At 37.2% G+C, this 22856-nt stretch overlaps 5 protein-coding genes and 2 long non-coding RNA genes across 10 annotated transcripts; 2 read left to right on the top strand and 5 right to left on the bottom strand.

The window, feature by feature from the left end:
• Window positions 1-1470: 1470 nt before the first annotated feature.
• Window positions 1471-4931, bottom strand: LOC111444373. Of its 4 annotated transcripts, none has more exons than XR_002710686.1 (7): window positions 4757-4921; window positions 4605-4664; window positions 3232-3446; window positions 2974-3064; window positions 2620-2686; window positions 2251-2534; window positions 1471-1590 (listed from the first exon to the last, which is right to left on the bottom strand). XR_002710686.1 is itself a non-coding variant. In XM_023082461.1 (6 exons), the coding sequence occupies exons 1-6, from the start codon at window positions 4876-4878 to the stop codon at window positions 2481-2483; spliced, it is 609 nt and encodes a 202-aa protein (XP_022938229.1). In that variant the 5' UTR covers window positions 4879-4921; the 3' UTR covers window positions 2025-2480. The 4 variants fall into 4 exon arrangements, 1 of the variants encoding a protein (XP_022938229.1); XR_002710687.1 differs by having other exon boundaries at window positions 1471-1587; XR_002710688.1 differs by having other exon boundaries at window positions 4605-4931.
• A 1299-nt stretch (window positions 4932-6230) lies between these two features.
• LOC111444371 (SPX domain-containing protein 1-like) lies at window positions 6231-8302 on the top strand. Its single transcript, XM_023082458.1, has 3 exons — window positions 6231-6713; window positions 7175-7301; window positions 7674-8302. Exons 1-3 carry the CDS (start codon window positions 6414-6416, stop codon window positions 8114-8116), a joined length of 870 nt encoding a protein of 289 aa, XP_022938226.1. The 5' UTR covers window positions 6231-6413; the 3' UTR covers window positions 8117-8302.
• On the bottom strand, window positions 7333-7772 carry LOC111444379. The gene is made up of 3 exons (XR_002710690.1): window positions 7664-7772; window positions 7518-7586; window positions 7333-7432 (listed from the first exon to the last, which is right to left on the bottom strand). It is a non-coding gene; the product is annotated as an uncharacterized LOC111444379 (long non-coding RNA).
• LOC111444378 lies at window positions 7837-11334 on the bottom strand. The gene is made up of 4 exons (XR_002710689.1): window positions 10830-11334; window positions 9816-9872; window positions 9632-9688; window positions 7837-7912 (listed from the first exon to the last, which is right to left on the bottom strand). It is a non-coding gene; the product is annotated as an uncharacterized LOC111444378 (long non-coding RNA).
• Window positions 11335-11959: 625 nt separating this feature from the next.
• LOC111444376 lies at window positions 11960-15785 on the bottom strand. Its single transcript, XM_023082465.1, has 5 exons — window positions 15612-15785; window positions 15430-15527; window positions 13899-13974; window positions 13371-13467; window positions 11960-12224 (listed from the first exon to the last, which is right to left on the bottom strand). The coding sequence occupies exons 1-5, from the start codon at window positions 15676-15678 to the stop codon at window positions 12146-12148; spliced, it is 417 nt and encodes a 138-aa protein (XP_022938233.1). The 5' UTR covers window positions 15679-15785; the 3' UTR covers window positions 11960-12145.
• LOC111444372 lies at window positions 13580-19123 on the top strand. The gene is made up of 10 exons (XM_023082459.1): window positions 13580-13614; window positions 16263-16329; window positions 16526-16656; window positions 16750-16825; window positions 17239-17321; window positions 17911-17949; window positions 18098-18168; window positions 18239-18353; window positions 18628-18733; window positions 18878-19123. Exons 1-9 carry the CDS (start codon window positions 13594-13596, stop codon window positions 18700-18702), a joined length of 678 nt encoding a protein of 225 aa, XP_022938227.1. The 5' UTR covers window positions 13580-13593; the 3' UTR covers window positions 18703-18733; window positions 18878-19123.
• Window positions 19121-21718, bottom strand: LOC111444370. Its single transcript, XM_023082457.1, has 2 exons — window positions 21029-21718; window positions 19121-19880 (listed from the first exon to the last, which is right to left on the bottom strand). The coding sequence occupies exons 1-2, from the start codon at window positions 21638-21640 to the stop codon at window positions 19518-19520; spliced, it is 975 nt and encodes a 324-aa protein (XP_022938225.1). The 5' UTR covers window positions 21641-21718; the 3' UTR covers window positions 19121-19517.
• Between the last annotated feature and the right edge of the window lie 1138 nt (window positions 21719-22856).

The raw sequence follows: 22856 nt of genomic DNA, 5'->3' as shown, positions 1-22856 counted from the left end.
GTTGAATTTAGAAAGATTTAAGAAGGGCAAGGTTCATTGTAATGAATCCCGAGATTGGTTTAGATATCATGCCCAATTATTATTATTATTATTAGAATTTAAGATCACGTGTCGATGTGAAAACTTTTTCCTAGCAGACGCGTTTGAAAACTGTGAGGTTGATGACGATTCGTAACGGGTCAAAACGAACAATATCTACGAGTAGTGGACAATTGGAGAGGAGAACGAAGCATTTCTTGTAAAGGTGTGAAAACTTTTTCCTAGTAAACGCGTTTTAAAACCGGGAGGTTGATGGCAATTCGTAACGGGCCAAAACGAACAATATCTACTAGTAGTGGACAATTGGAGAGGAGAACGAAGCATTCCTTGTAAAGGTGTGAAAACTTTTTCCTAGTAAACGCGTTTTAAAATCGGGAGGTTGATGGCAATTCGTAACGGGCCAAAACAAACAATATCTACTAGTAGTGGGCAGTAAGTAATATGATTATGTTTTGAGAGATGCATACGAATGTTGATACCATCAGGAGCTGTATCCGAATTTGAAGTCTTGGGGTATGGAGCGTTACAAAAACATTGTGGTAAATGATTTGTCCGAATGTAGCTATTAAGAAGTTCTAAGAAAAAAAATTAAAGCAACGTCTGGAACAATCTCGAGATTATTGATTACCAACCATAATGTTGACATGACACTTTACATCTTATGTATATATGAAAAAACGACAAAAACATTAAAAAAATGTATATGAAATAACACGACATAATCATCTTAAAGTCGTTTGGGATCAAACTTTAGAGTATAAAGTAATGAAATAATTTCATTTTGATTTTCATCTCTTTGGGAAGGGTCCCTTGTGAAGCTAATTGAAGAAAAAGTAGTTCTCAATCGGTTCACATCATGCTTCAACAATGTCTCATCTCTTTAAATGGCCTCCAAAAGTCAAAGAAGGACGGACAGCTTTCTTTTCATTATTTTCATTGAATATAGATGAAGGGATAAAGTTCATTACCCATAGTCAAACTTTGAACAACAGACTTTTCGAGTCAGAGTTCATGTGATCTTTAAATAAATAGTCGGAAATTGAAATCTCGTTCCGTACACCACCTAAGTAGATTTTCACCTTTATAAAATCTAGCTACGAGTACTATGAGTACTTTAACTGATCTCATAAGATATGTTATTGACCCTAAACATTGAAAATTTTACTGGGAGTTATCTCTATGCAATAGTCGGAAATTGAAATCTTTTTCCGTACATCATCCAAGTAGTTTTTCACCTTTATAAAACCTAGCTACGAGTACTATGAGTACTTCAACTGGTCTCATAAGATAAGTTATTGACCCTAAACACGGAAGATTTTACCGGGAGTTATCTCTATGCAAAAGTTATTGACCCTAAACACTGAAAATTTTACCGGGAGTTATCTCTATGCAAGCCACTATCATACTTTGAATCAGACCACTGCAACGTAGAAACTCATAATGAATACCATTATATTTCTATGCATAGAGATTATATAACAACTATAGAAAATAAAAATTTTACCGGGAACTATCTCTATGTAGGCCACTATCATACTTTGAATCTGACTGCTGCAACATACAAACTCGTGATGAGTACCATTATCTAAACGGCCCGATCGTTATATTCCTATGCATAGAGGTTATATATGAACCGTTGAAAAAGAAAACAAAGAACATTTTCTCTCTCATTGTGACTCATAAAGTACATAGTTTGAGTGATAACATTTATGCCACCAGAAAATGATTCCACTTCCTCCTACCTACATTCTATATTATCAGAATGGGAGATAAGATTTCTGAACTAAAGAGGTAGGGTCCATATGCTAACAACAGTGAGTATTCTCAGCTGAAAATGAGTTTCAAAAGCATCTTTGCATCTTCAACCATAAACCCTTCAAAATTTATAGTCTTTTAATGCCACAACCACCAGACAAAAGGACAATGGGGACTTGACTTTGTCTATTATTGGTTCTCTACCATCGAACACAAAGTTGACAGCAATATCACCACAAAATCAAGCTCAGTATTATCGGAATTCAAAGCAAGAGAGTTTGTGGGTTAGAGATTAATATCTATTCTTATACATCAATTACATCAAGTCAATCATCAACATTGTATTAAACACACTACAAAGTTGATGCATACTGTCATGCGTAGAAGAAACAATGAAGAAAACTCGATATGTATGTATGAAGTATATATATTAGCTGATGGTTGGAGGAGGCTCACCGTTTAGCTCGCCGATCGTTCAGAAGAACTTGGATTTCAGTTTATTCCACACTTGGCTTCTCCCCTAGAGATCTTCAATGTACCAATAGAGAAAAGGTTAGCCAACCAGGTGGTGTCATTTTGTATGTTATTGATCCCAAGTTAAGGCAGTGGCCGTTTAATTAAACTCTGAAAAAGTCACAAACATGGTGTATGTACAAGGTGATGGTGTTTTATTTCCATTGATTGGTTCAATAATACAGCCCTTCTTCTTCCCATTCTTCTATCAGAAAGTCTACCATTTCCTGTCAATTGTATCATGATTACATATCCAAAGCAGAGGATTTGAATGTGTACTCAACTAAAGAAAACAGCAAAGAGCAGCCTTACAGATAAAGGTATGGGCCGAGGAAAAGGTTTTTTGTTTTCCAGCAAGAGTTCTTTGGTCATATACCAACTGCAAACAGAAACCAAGCAATATGGTTGGGGCAAAAATTTTCAACGACTCAAAATTTGGAAATTTGACTTTCCAAAATGCGTGTGTGCTTCAACTCAAAAACTTCTACTTGATTTGTAATGACCCAAAATTTCGAACGACTAGCGAATACAATGAGAAAATATTCAGTTAGTTACTAGGAATATCGGCAAGAGACCGTTTTCATTTGTATTATAAGCATGTGGACATATTTAACAGCGAGGTTGATGCCGTGAACGAGTATGTAGCTGTGTCAAAATTAGACTCACCTTAATCCTGTAAAATGATTTTTTTTGGTTCGTTTCGCAGGCTCATAATTTCCGATCCATTGAAGCCTGGTCTGAGTCCAAAGAATCAAACCTGCAATTTGGCATATAAGCTTGTGTGACACAAATCGATTCACTTTAAACCAGACTAGAGCAGGTATAGAACTAATGATACTAAAGCTATATGAAGAATGAAAGTGCAAACAAAGGAACATCCTTTTTGCTTTCCAGCAAGCAGTGAAAAATAAGATCTGAGTTTACCATTATTTACAAAGTCAGAATGATTGCTCAGATCGTCAGTGCCACCTCCATGTTTAGGGTTGTGATTTATTATGCTGATAAATGAGCTCTGTCGAGATTGAAGCGTAATCAACTCATCGAGATCACACGTGCTTGTGCTCCAAAAATCTTCTGACATGCTTGGCATCCTAGAATTCAGATTATTCCCGGAGATAGCAGGTGCACATTTGGTGCTCCTACAAAAAGAAACACTTCCTTTGTTAGAATCATATTGAAAACTGCGGTTAGGATAATTCCAGAACAGACAACATCATAACAGTTGAATTAATGATAAATGCAAATGCATGAACATCATGATACTGCCATTTCTAATTGCCTCCATCATACTTTTAGGTCGAGAGAGGAATTCAATTAACACGGTTAAACTTTGGGACCTCAATGAAGTTTGAAATAAACCGACTATGCAGATCATTGTCTGAAATATAACTTAGAAAAATGAACCCTCAATGTCATTGACTCAGTTAATGACAACGAAACATGAAACATTGTAACAGAGAGGTGAACTACTTTAGTGAATTGAAGAAAGATAAATGATCAATCACTTGATAAATCAACGATATACGACACATACGACACGTGTTAGCTTGCTACTAATTTAAAGAGCATACATTTGTGAGCAAGAGTCAATTTGAACGATGAGTTCAATTATGATCCACTCAATCTAAGAGCTTTGAGCTCCTACCATAGTCCATCTTCTTCAACGAGGTCACGAAATTGCCAAGACAAAGAAATATCCTGATGTATTTTTGCTTGGATTATCATGGATTCTGTTTCCTATAATATCCCAAATTTTCACTTAAACTTGTCCATTCTGACATAATTTGATCAATGCTTCGTCGTGAAAGAATTTATTAGTAAGGGAACAAATTAACCTAATTAAAAATATGCCTACCACAATGTGTAAATGTTCAATCCATGGAAGACAAAAGAAGCTATCTTCATCTCCTTCTTCAGAGATGAAGACTTGCTACTAAGAACCCACTGGTATTTGTTTCACTAAAAAAATTCCTTAATTACAGATTAAGATCAATGAAATCTCTCCCAAAGCTCCTAACTATTCATAAGAGAAGCCGAAAATATTTGTAGAACAAATTCATCCATCAGTTAAAAACAGTCATCCAAAATATAACCTCTGAAATAACAATGACAATCATAAGATCAATATATCACGAATCCATAAAAAGTCCCCACAGACGAACAAATTTAATCAACAGCAGACAATCCGGAGCAACGCTTAAGTTTCTAATCCGCATGCTTCGAATCAAAGAATTCCGAAAACCAGAGAGAAATTGAGAACAGAAATAGGGCGATCGACACAGAGCAAGAGAACTTACCCCAAACAAGAGAGAAATCGATCGATCCAAACAGAAATCCAGCTCTCTGGCGTCACCATACTGGGCAAAAAATCAAACTACAAACATCAGAACATAGAAACATGCCGAAATCGAAACCGAAATCGAAAAATCGAAATCGAAATCCCTAATACCGGATAGAAAGGGATAAACAAGGTATGAATGGATAGGATATTGTTGCGATTGCGACTTCCATTGAAACTTTACGGAATCCCGCGGAACTCCGTAATTTTATACCGTTAATAGCAGTTAACATAAACAAACCGCAACCGCTTGTTCATCTTTTCTTCTTCTTCCTTCTTTATTTATTTACTTATTTTTCCTCTTGATATAAACTATTTATTTGTTGAATATTTGCAAACTAACCCCCGTACTTTCATAGAATTACCTATTGAACCCACTATCTTTAAATTTGTAATATTATAATAACTTGTTTTTTTTAATTATTATTTATCCATACTATTAATAACTAAAAATTTATAAAATCAAATATAAAATATTTACCGAACATATCACTAAAGGGACGGTTATAAATATTAAATATTTTTAATTTTTTTTAAAAAAGGACTGAATTGTAATCTTAATTTTGGATTGGTTGGGTTGACCCGACAATAAAAAGGTCAAACTCACAAATCATCTAACCCAACAGAAATTGTCAGGCTGTTCTTCTTTTAATTATTTAAAAAAAAAAACTTACATGATATATTAATAAATAAACTTCATAAAGTTCGTATATGAAGAGTTAGTTATAACACATGTCTAACATCGATTATGAATGTTAAATATCAAACGTTTATAAAGTTCAAATCGAATTTTTTATTTTTTAAAAATTCAACCAAATCCAAATTGAAAAAAAAAAAAAAAACTAACCGAATCCAACATTTGTAGTTCGGGTTGATCGGGTTATCGAGTCATATGAACACTAGGCCCTGTTGAGACTTATCTTTACTAATGGTTAGTTGACATCCAATCAACGGGCCAAAATCTTGATCTATGAGCCTAACGTAATTAGAAGAGGAAAACAACCAAAACGTTCGAAAACTTGATAAAGGATAATTCATTTATAGATATTTCTTTTATTAAACATTTTTATATCTTAAGTCTTCAATTTGTTGGATGGTGAAAGTCTCACATCCGCTAATTTAGGAATAATCATCAGTTTATAATCAAGGAATACTCTCTCCATCGGTACGAGGCTTTTTGGGGAAGCCTAAAGCAAGGCCATGAGAGCTTATACTCAAGATGGATAATATCATACCATTGTGGAGAGTCGTGTTCATCTAACACGGTATCAGAGTCATGCCTTTTGAACAAACAAATTCTCTTCATTGGTATGAGGCCTTTTGGGGAGCCAAAAGCGGACAATATCATACTAGTATGGAGAGTCAGTGTTATCTAACACAATTTATCCGTTTAAAGCTTAATTTTTAGAATTTTCAAAAAAAAAAAAAAAAGTTTGAGAGAATATTTTATTTAAATATAGGCAACCAATCACAAGCCACCATGTAATAAATAAACAGAAAATAAATTATTAAAAAAATAATAAATCCTCAACCATCGCTTTGAGGGAATAAAACGCGAAAGATGCTGAAAGAAGATTAAAGGGATATTCGCAGATTAATTCTTCGAATATTCTTCGCCTACCGTTATATTCCCTCGATTCTCCTTTCTTTTTCCAACTGCTTCGACCTCACAATCGCCATTCCCACCACCACAAATTCCATTTCCAATTCCAATTTCTCTCTTGTTTCCCGTTCCCTTTCTGTTTCTCCGGCGCCGGAAACCGTGGTTATGAAGTTCGGCAAGAGTCTGAGCAACCAGATCGAAGAAACTTTGCCGGAGTGGCGGGACAAGTTTTTGTCATACAAGGAGTTGAAGAAGCGGCTCAAGCTTGTGGAGCCAAAAGGCGGTGACCGGCCGAGCAAGCGACCGAGAATTGATGCTGCCGTTGGGAGTTGTGCTGCGGATGGAGAGAAGGATGATTTTTCGTCGAGCGAGGAGATGAATTTCATTAAGCTGTTGGAGGATGAGCTTGAGAAATTTAATAGTTTTTTTGTGGAGAAGGAGGAAGAGTACATCATTAGATTGAAGGTATTTTTTTTCTTCTCTGCTTTTACTTTTTAGTTCCTCATTGTCTTGGAGAGAGCTGAGATCTTTGTTTTGTTCTGCTGCCGCGAATTTCATTAGTCTTGCAATTAATGAAGTAGATACGATTCAATTCTGGACTTTGACCTAGCCGAATGATCACCAGAAAATCCAATTCTTAGATGTCTACGGATCAATTTAGGCATTTAATCCTGTGGTTCTTGAAACAAGATGTTCAGTAATCGGTTAATGTTCATTCATGTCGTTTGTGCCAATCTGTAGAACTAGTTGATGATTCACATTCATTCCAGATTGCTGGTAGAGAAAAACCTCATGATCGAGAAATTTACACCAAAATAGTTTGATTAAATTGTTAAATTCATCTCTAGAAACTACAACCAATCAAACAATACAGGTCTCCAAGCTGATAACCAAATTGCTTCCACTTTCCTTTTTGAATAATTCAGGAGCTACAGGACAGGGTAGGAAAAGCAATGGATTCAAATGAAGAGATGATCAAAATTCGCAAGGAAATTGTGGACTTCCATGGAGAAATGGTTCTACTGGAGAATTATAGTGCCCTCAACTTTACAGGTATGCATTTTTTCCCTTGCTTTTCCTTTACCCTTTCTCTACTTTTATGCATTGATTGGTGCACTTGGCATGGTTGAATGTATTTACACCCTTTTGTGGTCAAGTCTGGTATATGAAATCTTTTTCTCCATCTTTCATTATGATGAAAATTCTTCAGAATTGATGAACTTTATGCTTTTTTATGTTCTTACGGCACATAATGATTTCTTTACTTACTTGGGATCTTGAAATTGTGGCCACATGCCGCTGAATCAATTCCTTGTGCGTAGAATATGCTTCAGTTGCCTATGAAAAAGATGAACACTCTGTAAGATTGAAGTAATTCGTTATTGCTCAAATCATCTAAGCGACAACTTGCATACCTTTTTATAGGGCTTGTGAAGATTCTAAAGAAGTATGACAAAAGGACTGGCGCGCTCATCCGCTTGCCCTACAGTCAGAAAGTTCTGCAACAGCCTTTCTTTACGACCGACTTGCTATACACGCTCGTAAAGCAGTGTGAGCTGATGTTGGATCTCCTCTTCCCTTTGAATGAGCAGCCTTCTTCTGGTTCAAATGGTGTCGATGAAGTCGGTGCTCCTACGAAGGCTGCCACCACCAACATTGATGATCTGCTCAAGGCAACCAAGGAACTTTCAGAGATAGAGTACATGGAGTCGCTTTATATGAAGAGCACTGTATCTGCATTACGGGTTTTGAAGGAAATCCGAAGCAGGAGCTCGACCGTTAGCGTCTTCTCATTGCCACCGTTGCAAATGAACGGATTAGAAGATACATGGAAGAACGTTCCAGTGCTGGAAGAAGTAGCTAAGTAGGATGGTTCCAGGTATCACCAACTACAAGGAAGTTCCCTTATAGCTTTGTATGTCTTCCTTTGATGTTCGTGTGAGGTACTTTCGATACTAACCATAACACGTAAAACTGATATATAAAGTTCAAATGATTGTAGAATCTTATAAAGGAATGGTAAATCTAATGTTCAAATGATTCAGAGTGGCCGAGGAATGTTAATGTAATGAATAGAATCAAAGAAGGGAAACGAATGCATCAAGAAGTTTTTATGTTTCTTGTTCTCTGTTTTTGAATAACTGATACCTGTTCTTGTTTCTAGTCTCTCCCTCATTTCAAAAAATGTGTGAAAATCTTAAAACAACTAAAAATCAAGTTTTTTTTTCTTCTTCAAAATATAAATAAAAGTATTATTTTATTACTTCTAAAATGCATAATAAATATAACACTAATTTTCATAGATAATTTTTNTTTTTCTATTTTTAGGTATTAGTTGATAGTTTGTATCCTATTTAAACGTGGTAAACCTGAATGAAGATCATACTTTCGATCCCAATTCTATTTCTATTTCTCATTCTTAACGGATTGAGATCAACTCGAGAAGGTCAAAGTAAAACAACAGAGCATGGCCTTCAACGATGCCAGAGTAAAAGTAATCTAAACAGTTTTCCTCCTTGATTTTCTAACAACCATTTGTACGACCATGTTGATGTAACATCGTATACAGAAATGTTGCTTAAACTTCATATAAATGGTATGTTGTAACTTGCTTATAGAAAAATAAAATTTGACAGGGTTTCATTAATGTTCTTGTTTTAAAAGTACACAAAAGGAAAAGAACATAAAACTCTTTTAAAACATTTATCACAGTATGAAGGTTCTTCTTTGTTGCTACTACAAAAGGTAACAATACACAGGGTACAACTCAAATGATCTAAACAAGCTCATAACAAATATGGTGTGCAGAAACTATCAAGTTCGAAAGACTAGTTAAGTAAAAAAAAAAAAAAAAAAAAAAAACTAAAACAGAGTTTCATTTCTTTTATTAAAAAAGAGAAACGAGCGATAGAAAACGAGAAACAAAAACAAAAACAAAAACGTTATCAAATGGGTCTAAAATTATTGCTTCAAAAAATAAAAACAATGTGTTTCTAAACTTTCGATGCATAATTATTCGATAGTTTTTTGTTTCTCCCTCTAACATCTAATGGTATAAAATCTTCGGTTACGTTGTTCTAACTTTCCAAATAATTATTCCCTCTCGTGGCACCAAAGTGATCGAAAAAAATACCCAAGTTTTCTTTCACAATGTTACATTACAAAAGAGGAGGGATTCAAAACTAAAATTCATAGGAAATAGGGGAGGTATTAAATACCGAACTACCATATTCATTGAACACAATGCAAGGAATGCAACTTAGATACTTCTAAAGCATATCAAAGCCAAGATAAGAAATAATTCAGTTTCCTGTAAAATACTAGACTATGAAAAGGGACGAACTCCATTAAGTAGAAGGGAACGTTAAAATCATAATACTCACAAGGTTATGTTATCGAAACGAATCCATAATGATCCAATGAAACAGTTGATCCTCGAGCTGCATAGTAAAGGTAAAAGCATATCAAAGCCAATATAAGAAATAACTCAGTTTCTATAGAATGCTAGACTATGAAAGGGGATGAACTCCGTCGGGTAGAAGGGAACTTTAAATTCCTAATACTCACAAGGCCATGTTATCGAAACAAATCCATAATGATCCAACGAAACAGTTGATCCTTGAGCTGCATAGTAAAGGTAAAAGCACATCAAAGTCAATATAGGAAAGAACTCAGTTTCCTATAAAATGCTAGACTATGAAAAGGGATAAACTCCATTGAGTAGAAGGTAACTTTGAATTCCTAATATTCACAAGGTCATGTTATCGAAACGAATCCATAATGATCCAAGGAAATAGTTGATCCTTGAGCTGCATCTCGTAACATCATTTGAACCTGGCAACTTGCCTAGCATTTTCAGCCGATCGACGCTTGGCTCTGAAGTGGTAAACTTTACCAACAAGGTGTACCTTGGTCATCGTTGACATGCATCAATTTGCCACTCTAAGTGATGTTATGATATCCATTGCATTTGAGGGTGCAAGACTTTATTCATTGTACAGATCCGACATCATAACTTGTACTTACAAAATCAAAGGTTCTAGAGAAAAATTGATATACCAAACAGAAAAACAGCTACCCTTTGAATCTAAAACCACAAATTTCAATTCTCAGTGGATTACTTTTTGAAGGATGAACATGTAAGAGCAGACCACTTATTAGTCAAACAATTGGTAGGCACTATGCAATGTTCAATGTTCATCTCAGAACAACAGCTACCTTTTAAATCTAAAACCACAAATTTCAATTCTCAATGGATTACTTTTTTCCTTTTATGTGTGGGGGAGCAAAGAAGGATGAACATGTAAGAGCATACCACTTATTAGTCAAACAATTGGTGGGCACTGTGCAATGTTCAATGTTCATCATCAGAAAGGAGTATAAATTTGGAAGCGACAGCCACATTGAGAGGGAATGAAGAGGGGAGAATATGTACAATTATACCAATTTATAATAGAATTTCATCGAACATTCGGTGGGCAATATGCAATGATCAATATTCGTCACACGAAAATAGCAGAATTTCGGAAAGTGACAGCCACATTGAGGGGAAATGAAGAAGGATGAAGAAGTAAAATATACCATTTCATAGAGGAATTTCATCGAACAGTTGGTGGGCATTACGCAATGTCCAATATCCGCAACGCAAGAAAGTATGGAATTTGAAAACGACCACCGCAATGCGGCCGTTGAATACTTCTCTCAATAATTCATCTCGAACCCTAACTAGCCCGCGTAATCAGAGCCCAATTTTGATGGAACGGAAATTTCCGGGCAGTGTTTCATGATCCATAATACAAGTAGGTAACCCCAAAGAAAATCATTCACAAATTGGCAATTGGAAGAAGCTAAGAACTTCAAAAATGGAGAACGAACTTACAGAAATAACAACGCTCAAGTAGTGAAAGAAGAAGGGGAAGCTGATCTGATAAGGAGATCGTGAGAAGAAAGCACTCTTTTACCAAGGGTTTACCCAGCGTGGTGTTGAGGATTATTAGGAGTGAGTCTCACGTTCGTTGATTTAGTGGAAGATAATGGGTTTATAAGTGAGAAATATTATCTCCATTGGAATGAAGCCTTCGGAGGAAGCCCAGTTGGTTAATTTAGTGGAAGACAATGGATTTATAAGTGAGGAATACTATCTCCATTGGTACGAAGCCTTCGGGGGAAGCCGAAAGTAAAGCCATGAGAGGTTATGCTCAAAGTGGACAATATCATACCATTGTGGAGATCCGTGATTCCTAACATGGTATCAGAGCCATGCCAACTTAGCCAAGCCATGTCAATAGAATCCTCAAATATCGAACAAAAATTGTGAGCCATGTCAATAAAATCCTCGAATATCGAACAAAGCATTGTGAGTCTCGAAGCTAAACTTAGCCAAGCCATGTCAATAGAATCCTCAAATATCGAACAAAAATTGTGAGCCATGTCAATAAAATCCTCGAATATCAAACAAAGAATTGTGAGCCTCGAAGCTAAACTTAGCCAAGCCAGGTCAATAGAATCCTCAAATATCGAACAAAGAATTGTGAGGAATACTCTAAAGTGTCATGGGTTTATTGAGGCCTTTTGGGGAAGTCCAAAGCAAAGCCACGAGAGTGAACAATGATATCATACCATTGTAGGGAGTCCTGAGTTATGTTTATATTAACATTTCGCAACTATTCATAACAAAAAATAGGCAATTTTCATCGTTAAAAAACCTAAAATCGTGTAAAAACCATTCATTACGTTCAACGATCTCAAATTATGCAACAAAACAATATAGAAAAAGAAGAACATTCATAATTTTGAAATACAAACTTAGAAATAATGTGACCCATTATACAAAATTACTGAAACTAATAGGCTTTTTTCATCTTAAAATACTCAAATTTGTGGTGCAGCTGAAAGAACTAACTATCAGCTGTACTCATGAATCCACCCACAAAACCTGCTCCATTACAGCCACCACACAGGATGTCCCTTTTGCCTCTGCAATGTTCATCACGGTACCCTCAGTATTGTTAATTCTATACGAAATCCCGAAAGACCCGAAATGAACCATGGTCGTGATTATGCATACTTGACTAGACTCGTGGATAATAGATGCAATGGTTTTGACCCGCATGACATAAGCTTGATCCTTTTAGCTTCGGGTTACAGTAGTCTAGTTTGTGAGACAGACGTCCTTTGAGTAGATGACTCATCAAGGTCATTGAAACTGGACTTTAATCCACATAACATAAGTTCGACCTTTTTAGCTCTAAGTTACAGTGAACTAAACGCCCTCTAAGTAGATGACTCATTGAGTCATCAAAATCGGACTTTAACCCACATAACACAAGGTGTTTGACTTTTTTAGCTCTGAGTTATAGTACTCTAGTTAGTGAGCTAAACACCCTCTAAGTAGATGACTCGTTGAGTCATCATAATTGGACTTTAACCCACATAACATAAGTTCGACCTTTTTAGCTCCGAGTTACAGTACTCTAGTTAGTGAGCTAAATGCCCTCTAAGTAGATGACTCATTGAGTTATCAGATTCGAACTTTAACCCACATAACATAAGTTCGACCTTTTAAGCTCTGAGTTACTGCACTCTAGTTAGAGAGCTAAACGTCCTCTAAGTAGATGACTCGTTGAATCATCAAAATCGGACTTTAACCCACATAACATAAGTTCGACCTTTTCAGCTCCGAGTTACAGTACTCTAGTCCGTGAGTTAAACACCCTCTAAGTAGATGACTCATTGAGTCATGAGAATCAAGCTTTAACACACCTAACATAAGTTTGACCCTTTTAGCTCCGAGTTATAGTACTCTAGCTCATGAGCTAAATGCCCTTTAAGTAGATGACTCATTGAATCATCAAAATCGGACTTTAACCCACATAACACAAGTTCGACTTTTTTAGCTCTAAGTTACGATACTCTAGTTAGTGAGCTAAACGTCCTCTCTAAGTAGATGACTCATTGAGTCATCAGGATCGGACTTTAACCCACATAACATAAATTTGACCTTTTTAGCTCCCGAGTCGAGCTTGTGAGAGTTTAAGGACATGCTAATGGTAATATATAGTTCTACTAAAGAATAAGGTGGACAAAATATCATTAAAAGCAGGTAGAGCTTTTTGTACATACCTGCACAACCAGCATAAGCCACCAGCTTTAAACCGTCCATTGAAGTGATCCTCTGAATTCACTCCTGTTCCTTGACACTGAGCACATTGGACAGCACCTGAAAATTGAGGGAAAAAAATCAGTAAACTCAAACTATCCACGGAACGAGGAACCTCGAGCTGATCCAAGAACATTGGAGACACGGCCCCAAGAAACGAACGTGTAGACGAAAACAGTGTAAACAATGGTGCGTGAAAAGGGAGAGGTGATCCTCTGTGCTGGGGCTCTCGGAAGCCCACAGCTTCCACTTTTGAGTGGCATTGGACCGAGGCCGTCCTTCTCATCGTGGGGAATTCCTATGTCTCATCACTTACCTTATGTCGGACAGTTCCTCTATGATAACCCCCGAAACGGCATCTCAATTGTACCCCGAATGCGAAAAGCATTAAGATCGAAGGTAATCAGTTGATCTTTAGCTCTATTTCCTACCATATTTGGTTTCTTATAAGTATGAACATAGTCTCAACTTTCTATAAGGATTTCACTTACCATTTCCATCGCAGTCTGTGCAAACTATGCTCTTGTATTTTGTGGTTGGTTTATTACTACCTGCACCATCTGAAGCCTGCCAAAGCAAGATTATAACACATTCAAACAAACTGAAAAAGAAACCAACAACCATTACACTTCAAATCCATTGAACCAAACATAACACAAGCCCACTACTAGCAGATATTGTCCGCTTTGGCCTGTTATGTATCCCCATCAGCCTCACAGTTTTAAAACGCACAACTAGAGAGAGGTTTCCACACCCTAATAAGAAATGTTTCGTTCCCCTCTCCAACCAATGTAGGGTCTCACAATCCACCCTCATTGGGGGGCCAGCGTCCTCACTTGCACACTGTCCAGTGACTGGCTCTAATACCATTTGTAACAGCCCAAGTCCACCACTAGTAGAGATTGTCCGCTTTGTCCCATACGTATCGTCGTCAGCCTCACGGTTTTAAAATGCACTACTAGGGAGAGGTTTCCACACTCTTATAAGAAATGTTTCATTCCCCTCTCCAACCAATGTAGCATCTCACAATCCACCCCATTGGGGCCCAACATCCTCGTTGGCACACCATCCGATGACTGACTCTAATACAATTTGTAACAGCCCAAGTCCACTCTAGTAGACATCGTCCGCTTTGGTCCATTACGTATCGTTGTCAACCTCATGGTTTTAAAACGCACTACTAGGGAGAGGTTTCCACACTCTTATAAGAAATGTTCCGTTCCCCTCTCCAACCAATGTAGGATCTCATAGTCCACCCCCATTGGGGGCCAGCGTCCTCGCTTACACACCGTCTAGTGACTGGCTTTGATACCATTTGTAACAGCCCAAGTCCACCGCTAGTAGATATTGTCCACTTTGGCCCATTACGTATCGTTGTCAACCTCACGGTTTTAAAACGCGTCTACTAGGGAGAGGTTTCCACACCCTTATAAGAAATGTTTCGTTTCCCTCTCCAACCAAAGTGGGATTTCACAATCCACCTCCCTTGGGAGACCAGTGTCCACGCTAACACATGGTCCTGGCTCTAATACCATTTGTAACTGCCCAAACCCACCACTAGCAAACATTGTCCGCTATTGACTCGTTACATATCGCCGTCAATCTCACGGTTTTAAAACGTGTCTACTAGGGAGAGGTTTCCACACCCTTATAAGAAATGTTTCGTTCTTCTCTCTCACCAATAGTTAAGACATTGTAACTTCGACGAAAAACGTAGAGAATCAAATATCCCAAAGGAAAAAAATGATAAAATCAACTCGATTCGGACAGTTTCGATTCGCAAACCTTATTTCAAACTCAATCAATTCTCATCTACCTAGCTAATGGTTGTTCAAACATGCTCTTCCATTCCTACGTTAAGAAGTTCCTAATTAAATCCTTCATCTAGGACATTCAGTATAGAACTACAGACAATCCCATGATTTCCAGTGCTACAATTTGTACATAAATCAGCCATAACCAATCAAGTTCATTGCACAAGAACGAAGAGAATTTAACAAGAAATGTCCAGAGAAACCATACCTTGACCTCAACGGACAAAAGCTTCCTGGGGTTTGTTCTTTGAAACGCTTCATTGATCCGAAAAGCCTTCTGGGGCACTGAGTTGCCAACAAAAACCCCTACAAAATGGGAAAAGAAATGGCTATAAACACATCTTGAAAGGGAATTAATAGAAACAAAAGCAGGATTAGAGAAGAACATACCAGGGTTGGGCTTGGTTGAGGCATTAAAGGAGCAAATGGGTGTGGAAGAACATATAGAATATGCCATTCAAATGGGGTTTTGAAATTCTTGGGATTTGTTGTTGAGGAGTGAAATTCAGAAAGTTTTGTGATGAGCTTTGCGTTCTGTTTCTGCGGTGAGTGATCGTCTTGTTTGTGGTTTTAACTAGATAAGGCCCATTATCCCCTCCACCTTAATTACCTTATTGCCCTCCATCAAAAAGTTTGAATTTTACTCTTTTAACTTTTATCCTCACAAAATCGGTCCAAGAATATTGATCGAGACTCAGTTTTTTGTACTCGGGTTTGAGCTATAAAGTCTTATACACATTGCTACAGAATTTTGAGTGTCAGTTACTTATTATTCAAATCTCGGGTTCAATTTGATGAAATTTATGGGAGAGAGGACGAATTTGATCCCAAATTTTTACTAATTGATCATTAATCATACATTATTACCACAAAGGTTTCAAATTTTTTTGAGATTTGGTTTTTTTACAAAAGTAAATTATATTGTCATTTGTTAGTGGACTCGGGGGTATTTATGTAAATTCACGTTCTGCATGAGGTAACACTTCACTTCCACTCATTTCTCGTCCTCTTAAAAACCGCAAATTTGATTTGTCTTCGAAGAAAAGAAGCGAATTCAGGATCATGGGCTGCAATCTCTTGTCTTCTTCTCGATTTTTCTCTTGCCCGAGTGAGTTTCGTAATTTCTCAGCCCAGATTTATTGTTAAATTCATGCTTTGTTCTTCAGTGTTTTTTTAAGGGAGATGGGTTTTCCTTGTGCCTTTACAAATTCTGACATTTGGTTCTTTAGTCTAAATTTCAAATTTGCAGTAATGGGATTGATTTTTGTGCTAAAAGTTGGTGCATTAATTGTGTGTTTGATCAGTTAACGAAGTGGATGGTTCTCTAAGGAATTTGAGAAGCTCATTTTATGGTGCCGATAAAGTGTTTGACAAAAGTCCTCTGAGAAGAAACAGAAAAGGCAATGGTGGTAGCTTGTCTGTGGTGGCCTCAGTGGTTTTCTTCCTCACCCTTCTTCATTTACTTTCAATGTCTATTGTGGCCTTTTCTCTAAGAAGGAAAAAGAAAGCTAACTTTTGGGTTTCACAGCTTGGAAGGAGGGTCAAGGGCAGCCGAGAGACTGTAATACCTGATCCAGATTACAGAATTCCGATAGTCTTACTTGGTGGGTACTAAGAATTCTTTGCCTGTAAGTCTTGGCTTACACTTTTTTCGAAGTTCAGACGTTTAAAGAGCAAAACCATTATTGAAAATTGATGGTGTTTCTGGTTATTCCTCATATGTCATGCCAAATCGGCCACCTTAGCAAGTAAAAATACATATAGTTTCAAAATCACTACTCAAATATGTTTGGACAACAATATATTTTCAAACTTAAGCTCACATGATTTACTATGGGATTCTACCAAAAACAATTTATATCAACGAGGATTTGTCCTTTTTCTACTAAGATTTGATGTAGAACTATGTTTGCATCTCTAACAAACTAACGTTTGAACCTACATTTTATAGTTCACTGTTATTTTTCTGAGCAATTTCTCCTTCCCCTTAATCTTAAGCACATCATAATTGTAACAGGTGCTGCTGGTGGGTTAGCTTATAGTGAAAATTTGATAGCAGCTGTCCCTGTTGGACTTCTTGGGCTACTGCTACTGGTTCAGGTAATAATAAAAAACAATAGATCTTCATGAAAGAAACTTTCATTGACAGGGTTTTAAGATGTATTGTGAGATCCCACATTGGCTGGAGAGGAGAACGAAACATTCCTTATGAGGGTGTGGAAACCTCTCCCTAGCAGACGCGTTTTAAAACCATGAGGCTGACAACGATATGTAACGAGTCAAAGCAGACAATATCTGCTAGCGGTGGACTCGGGCTGTTACAAATGGTATCAAAGCCAGACATCGAGCGTTGTGCCAGTGAGGGCGCTGACCCCAAGGAGGGGTGGATTGTGAAATCCCACATCGGTTGGAGAGAAGAACGAAACATTCCTTATGTGGGTGTGGAAACCTCTCCCTAGCAGACGCGTTTTAAAACCATGAGGCTGACAACGATACGTAACGAGCCAAAACAATATCTGCTAGCAGTGGGCTTGAGCTGTTACATGTATCGAGATGCCCTCAAATTTTACCCTCAGAAGAATATTTGCTGCAAAGTTTTTCTGGACGATGCAAGTTTCTTTATAAGCTATTGAAGATGCGTGTATGTTCTTCGAAGTACCAGTTGATGGTTTTTTCTTCGTTCTTCCAGGCTACTCGTGTAAGATTTGTCTTTGGCAATGACGCATTGGTATGTCCACTTAATTTTGCGAAATATTTCTTTATTGTTGTATCAACTATGGGATCTGGAAACATATATCTTCGCTTTGCATTTGGTCACGGATTTTAAATTTTGTTTATGATCCTCTTGAGATCAGCCCTGTGTTCTATGATTTTAGGAGGTAAAAATTGGAGATCAGCTTGAGGAGTCAGGTGAAAATGCGTTTGTGGGCGGAAAGAACCGTTGGAAGTAGGTGATTTTACACACCCGAATGAATCATGCATGTAAGATGAATTGAATCCATGCTATTTTATTGCAGATATTCAACTTTTGTGAATTGGGAATTATGGTGGCCAAGTTTCCCCATTCTGGTGTACTTTAAAGAGACTCAAACAAAGCCAGAAGGCCAAGTGCACTTCTTCCCAGTGATATTTGTAAGTTCTAAGTTCTACTGGATGCATGGTTTTGTTGAGGATTATTGGGAGTGAGTCCCACCTTGATTAATTTAGTGGAAGATCATGGGTTTACAAGTGGAGAATACTATCTCCATTGGTACGAGGCCTTTTGGGAAAGCCCAAAGCAAAGCCACGAGAGGTTATGCTCAAAGTGGACACTATCGTTCCATTGTGGAGAGTCGTAATTCTTAATAGGGTTTTGTTATCTTCTAATGGGAAGTTTTGTTAACTACAATTTTTCTTTAATGATCAGAATGGGAAGCAACTGTATGATGTCATGGTTGAAAGAGCTGGTCCTTCAAAAACTAGCGGACCAAAAGAATCATAAACAACACCCTTTTTCCATCAAACATGATCAGGTAATACTAACCTGACATTTGTAAAGTTTATATGATGAAATGAGAACTTTGATACTCCAATCCTTTTGATTAGTCCGAACAGAATAGACACTTACAAATTTACCTCTACCGAAATTTTCTTAGTTTACTCTTTTTTATTGTCAGGCACATCAGCATCATTTAAGTAAATTTTATCGTGTAAATGAAGTACGTACTACAGGAGTACTAGAAACTTCGATCCAGTATAGCTCAAGTTCTTGACATGAACCATTTGTATATAAATATACTCACAAGATCTCTCTTATTTTTGGATCCCTTTAGGGAATGGATGATTGGTGTACCTCTTATTAATTATAATCTACATTAAATGAATGGTTGAATTCAGTCAGATCCACAAAGGAATTGTTCTGCTCAACAAAATACAGTCACATGGTTTCCTATTATCAAATGGTAAGATAAGCATCGAATCTAATGGGAAAATAAGTGTTATAATCTACAAAATCAACTAGCAACAAGCTGAAGAATGCTACAACAAAATGTCAGGAACCAAGAACATCCCACATGAATGGGAAAAGAAAACTCGATAGCGCTGGATCATCCAATCGAACCAGCGCTTCAAAATGCAAGTCCCAAGGGCAGCTTATGAAATGCTTGCTACATCCTTCATCTGGCAATTGAGATGAAGAACGGCTCATTTCGAAGGCAGTCGATCATTAGACGATACGACGCCAAGATGACTCGAATTTTCTTGATTTTAAGTGCAGATTCTTTGGTCTCTGGACATGGTTTGCAAATGAATTTGGTTTCAAGTAGTCTTGGTGCAGTGTGCATCTGTACCATGCTGAATGCAAGTATGGTAACCAACAGAATGAAGGAACTCTCTGATCTCTCTTTTACTACTATTACTAGCTTTTAGCAGCCTTTCATCTTCCTCATAGATGAGATATGGGGCTTCACTGCCCTTTCTAGACAGAATTTGTTTTGCTCCTTTTAGAACATGATATTCCCATCCCTGAACATCGATTTTTATTAAGAGCACCTGTTCTGAATCTGGGATTACTTCATCTAGTGGAATTGATTGAACTTGAACTGCTATTTCTTCATTGGATTTGAAGGCTAACTTTGCACCAGCTGCTGATACAGCACTGTTGTCAAGCCGTCCAACCAACTGTGTAATAAGCAGAAGTCAATGAGCATTTCTGTGAATCATAAATATTATGAAAGAAGCTTACCAAAAACAGAAAAAACGAGATCAGGAAAAGGCCCAATGCTGCCCTTTCATTATAAAAGCAAAGAAATCAAGAGTTCAAAGCCAATGTCATGACATTGGTATGAAAGAAGCCCATCAGGTTTCAGTATGCTGCCGGTGTAAAAAAAAAAAGGAACTCTAAATAACGAACCAAGTCGACGGCTAGCGGATATTGTCTTCTTTGAGTTTTCCCTTTCGAGCTTCCCCTCAACTTGAGTTTTCCCTTTCAAGCTTCCCCTCAAAGCCAATGTCAATATACATAAATTTTTGTAACGGCCTGACGTCCATCGTTAATAGATATTGTGTTCTCTGAGTTTTCGGTTTCGGGCTTCCTCTTAGAGTCTTTAAAACGCGTTTACTAGGGAGGTTTCCACACTCTTATAAAGAATGTTTCGTTCTCCACCCCCAATTGATGTGGGATCTCACAATCCACCCCATTGGGCTCAGCGTCCTCGTTGGCACTCATTCCTCTTTTCAATCAATGTGAGATCTCACCGTTTTTATATTATAAGTATAAGAATCACGAACACATCTAGACTAATTTCATATTATCAAGAAACTATTGAGATTTAAATATCCAAAGTAGGTAATCACCCTCGAGTAGAAATTTATACCAACTAAAGGCTCAAGACTCTCGAGAAACTAAGGGCTTTGATCGTTAAGCTTGTCAAAGATTCAAACATGTGACCTCTAACCAAGGGGGACACTTGGAAAATAGAACTGTGTAGATATATAGAACACGAACTTCATATTTTTTTTCGAGACCATAGAACATAAGTTTCTAAAATACAACATTTGACCGACACCGATTACCATTCCAAAGATCTCCTCGCCCTGAAATTATTGAACTGATAAAAAGAAAAATACATTGCTAGTTAAATTAACTCTCAATCTTCATCAGCGACAACCCACTCAGTTAGCTCCCAAAAAGAATGCAATGTTGTCAACATATTTGAATGAGGCAAATATTCATTTTAAGATCTAATCAAATCTAATCACAAACGAGACTAAGTTCAGCAGCAAGAACCAAAACTGCAAAGATTGAGATAATGAAGTAGATTAAATACCTTGTGCACGGTGATATTCCCAAGATTATCTGAAGCAGCAGCCTGAAACACATTCACCAATTCCCCAACCCTATTCAGATAAATTCCATCACAAATTCTCTGCAAATTTTCAAAAACAGGCTCAAACGCCAAAACACGAAACCCCATCGCAGCAGCGGCGAAACTAGCCATTCCAACATTGGCACCCACATCAACAACAAATCCATCTCTGGAATCGCCGCCCTTCATCTTCTCCAAAACCTCTTGAATCGTGACAGAAATGTCAGGCTTCCGAAAGGGCTTTCCCTTAAGCATCCTGACGATGTTCTTGTGGGGCTTATCGGGCAAGTTCCCCAAATCCGCGATCGAAAACAGAAACGGGTATCGAACGCCTTCCACGACGTTGGCAATTACCGGGTACGATTGAGGGCATTTGAAGCAATCGAAGGGGGCGATTATCGTTGGAAATGAAAAATGGGGTTTGATGGTGAAAGTAGGGGCGGATCGCTCCATAGGGCTTGAGTTTCCGAAGAGGAAGAAGAAGAGGATGAGGATGGAGAAGGAAAAGAGGAAGAAGAGGAAAATGGGGGAAAGGAATCTCGGGGACTTGTCTCTTTTCCAGGCATTCGCCATGGAAACGTCGACGCGAGATCAAACGAAGAAGATTGTCTCGAATTCAGGCGAGAGAGTGAACTGTCGGAAGCACGAAGAGAGTAAGGTTTTATATATTACTTTTTTCTTTTTTTAATTTTTAATTTTTAATTTTTAATTTTTAGAAGATATAAATATCACTTATATATTAATTTTAGCTTAAATTAATAAAAATATCTAAAGAAAAATAAAAATAAAGTTTGAAAATACTTTTTAATTAAAATATCAACTCACTTTTAAAAGTATTTTAAAAATATCAATGAGTTTTCTAAAATTTTACTAATACTCTTAAAAAAATTTAAAATTTCCTTTTTTTTTTTTTTTTTTTGAGTTCATGATATATGGAGAAACTTCTTTGTACTCATGAACTTTTAAAATAACATTAATAACATTAAATTTTAAAAAGAAAATTTGAAAAATGAGAATAAATTTTGGTGTATATTAGACAATAAAAACTTTTTTTTTTAATAAAATTAAAAATTTAAGGATATTTTTAAAAAATTTAAAAAGGTTTTAATATATTTTTAGAAAAACTTGGAAAGTTAAAAATATTTTTTAAAACAAAATTGTAAGTGAAGGAAGAGAGAGAAAAGAGGAGAGAAAGAAGAGAGAGAGAGAAGAGAGGGAGAAGAGAAGAGAAGAGATAGAGAGAAGAGATAGAGAGAAGAGAGAGAGATAAAGAGGGAGAGAGAAGAGAGAGAGAGAGAGAGAGAGAAGAGAAGTGTGAGAGAGATAGAGAGAGAGAGAGAAGAGAGAGAGAGAGAGAAGTGTGAGAGATAGAGAGAGAAGAGAAGTGTGAGAGATAGAGAGAGAGAGAGAGAAGAGAAGTGTGAGAGATAGAGAGAGAGAGAGAAGAGAGAGAGAGAGAGAGAAGAGAGAGAGAGAGAGAGAGAAGAGAGAGAGAGAGAGAGAAGAGAGAGAGAGAGAGAGAGAGAAGAGAAGTGTGAGAGAGATAGAGAGAGAGAGGAGAGAGAGAGAGGAGAGAGAGAAGAGAGAGAGAGAGAGAGAGAGGGAGAAGAGAAGAGGAGAGAGGGAGAAGAGAAGAGATAGAGAGAAGAGAGAGAGATAAAGAGGGAGAGGGGAGAGAGGAGAGAAGAGAAGAGAAGAGAAGAGGAGAGAGAGAGAGAGAGAGAGAGAAGAGAAGAGAAGAGAAGAGAGAGAGAGAGAGAGAGAGAGAGAGAGAGAGAGAGAGAGAGAG

This window comes from Cucurbita moschata, unplaced genomic scaffold, assembly GCF_002738365.1.
Source record: "Cucurbita moschata cultivar Rifu unplaced genomic scaffold, Cmos_1.0 Cmo_Scf00006, whole genome shotgun sequence".
In the NCBI taxonomy this organism is placed as follows: Eukaryota; Viridiplantae; Streptophyta; class Magnoliopsida; order Cucurbitales; family Cucurbitaceae; genus Cucurbita; species Cucurbita moschata.
This window is presented reverse-complemented; position numbering and strand designations above follow the sequence as displayed.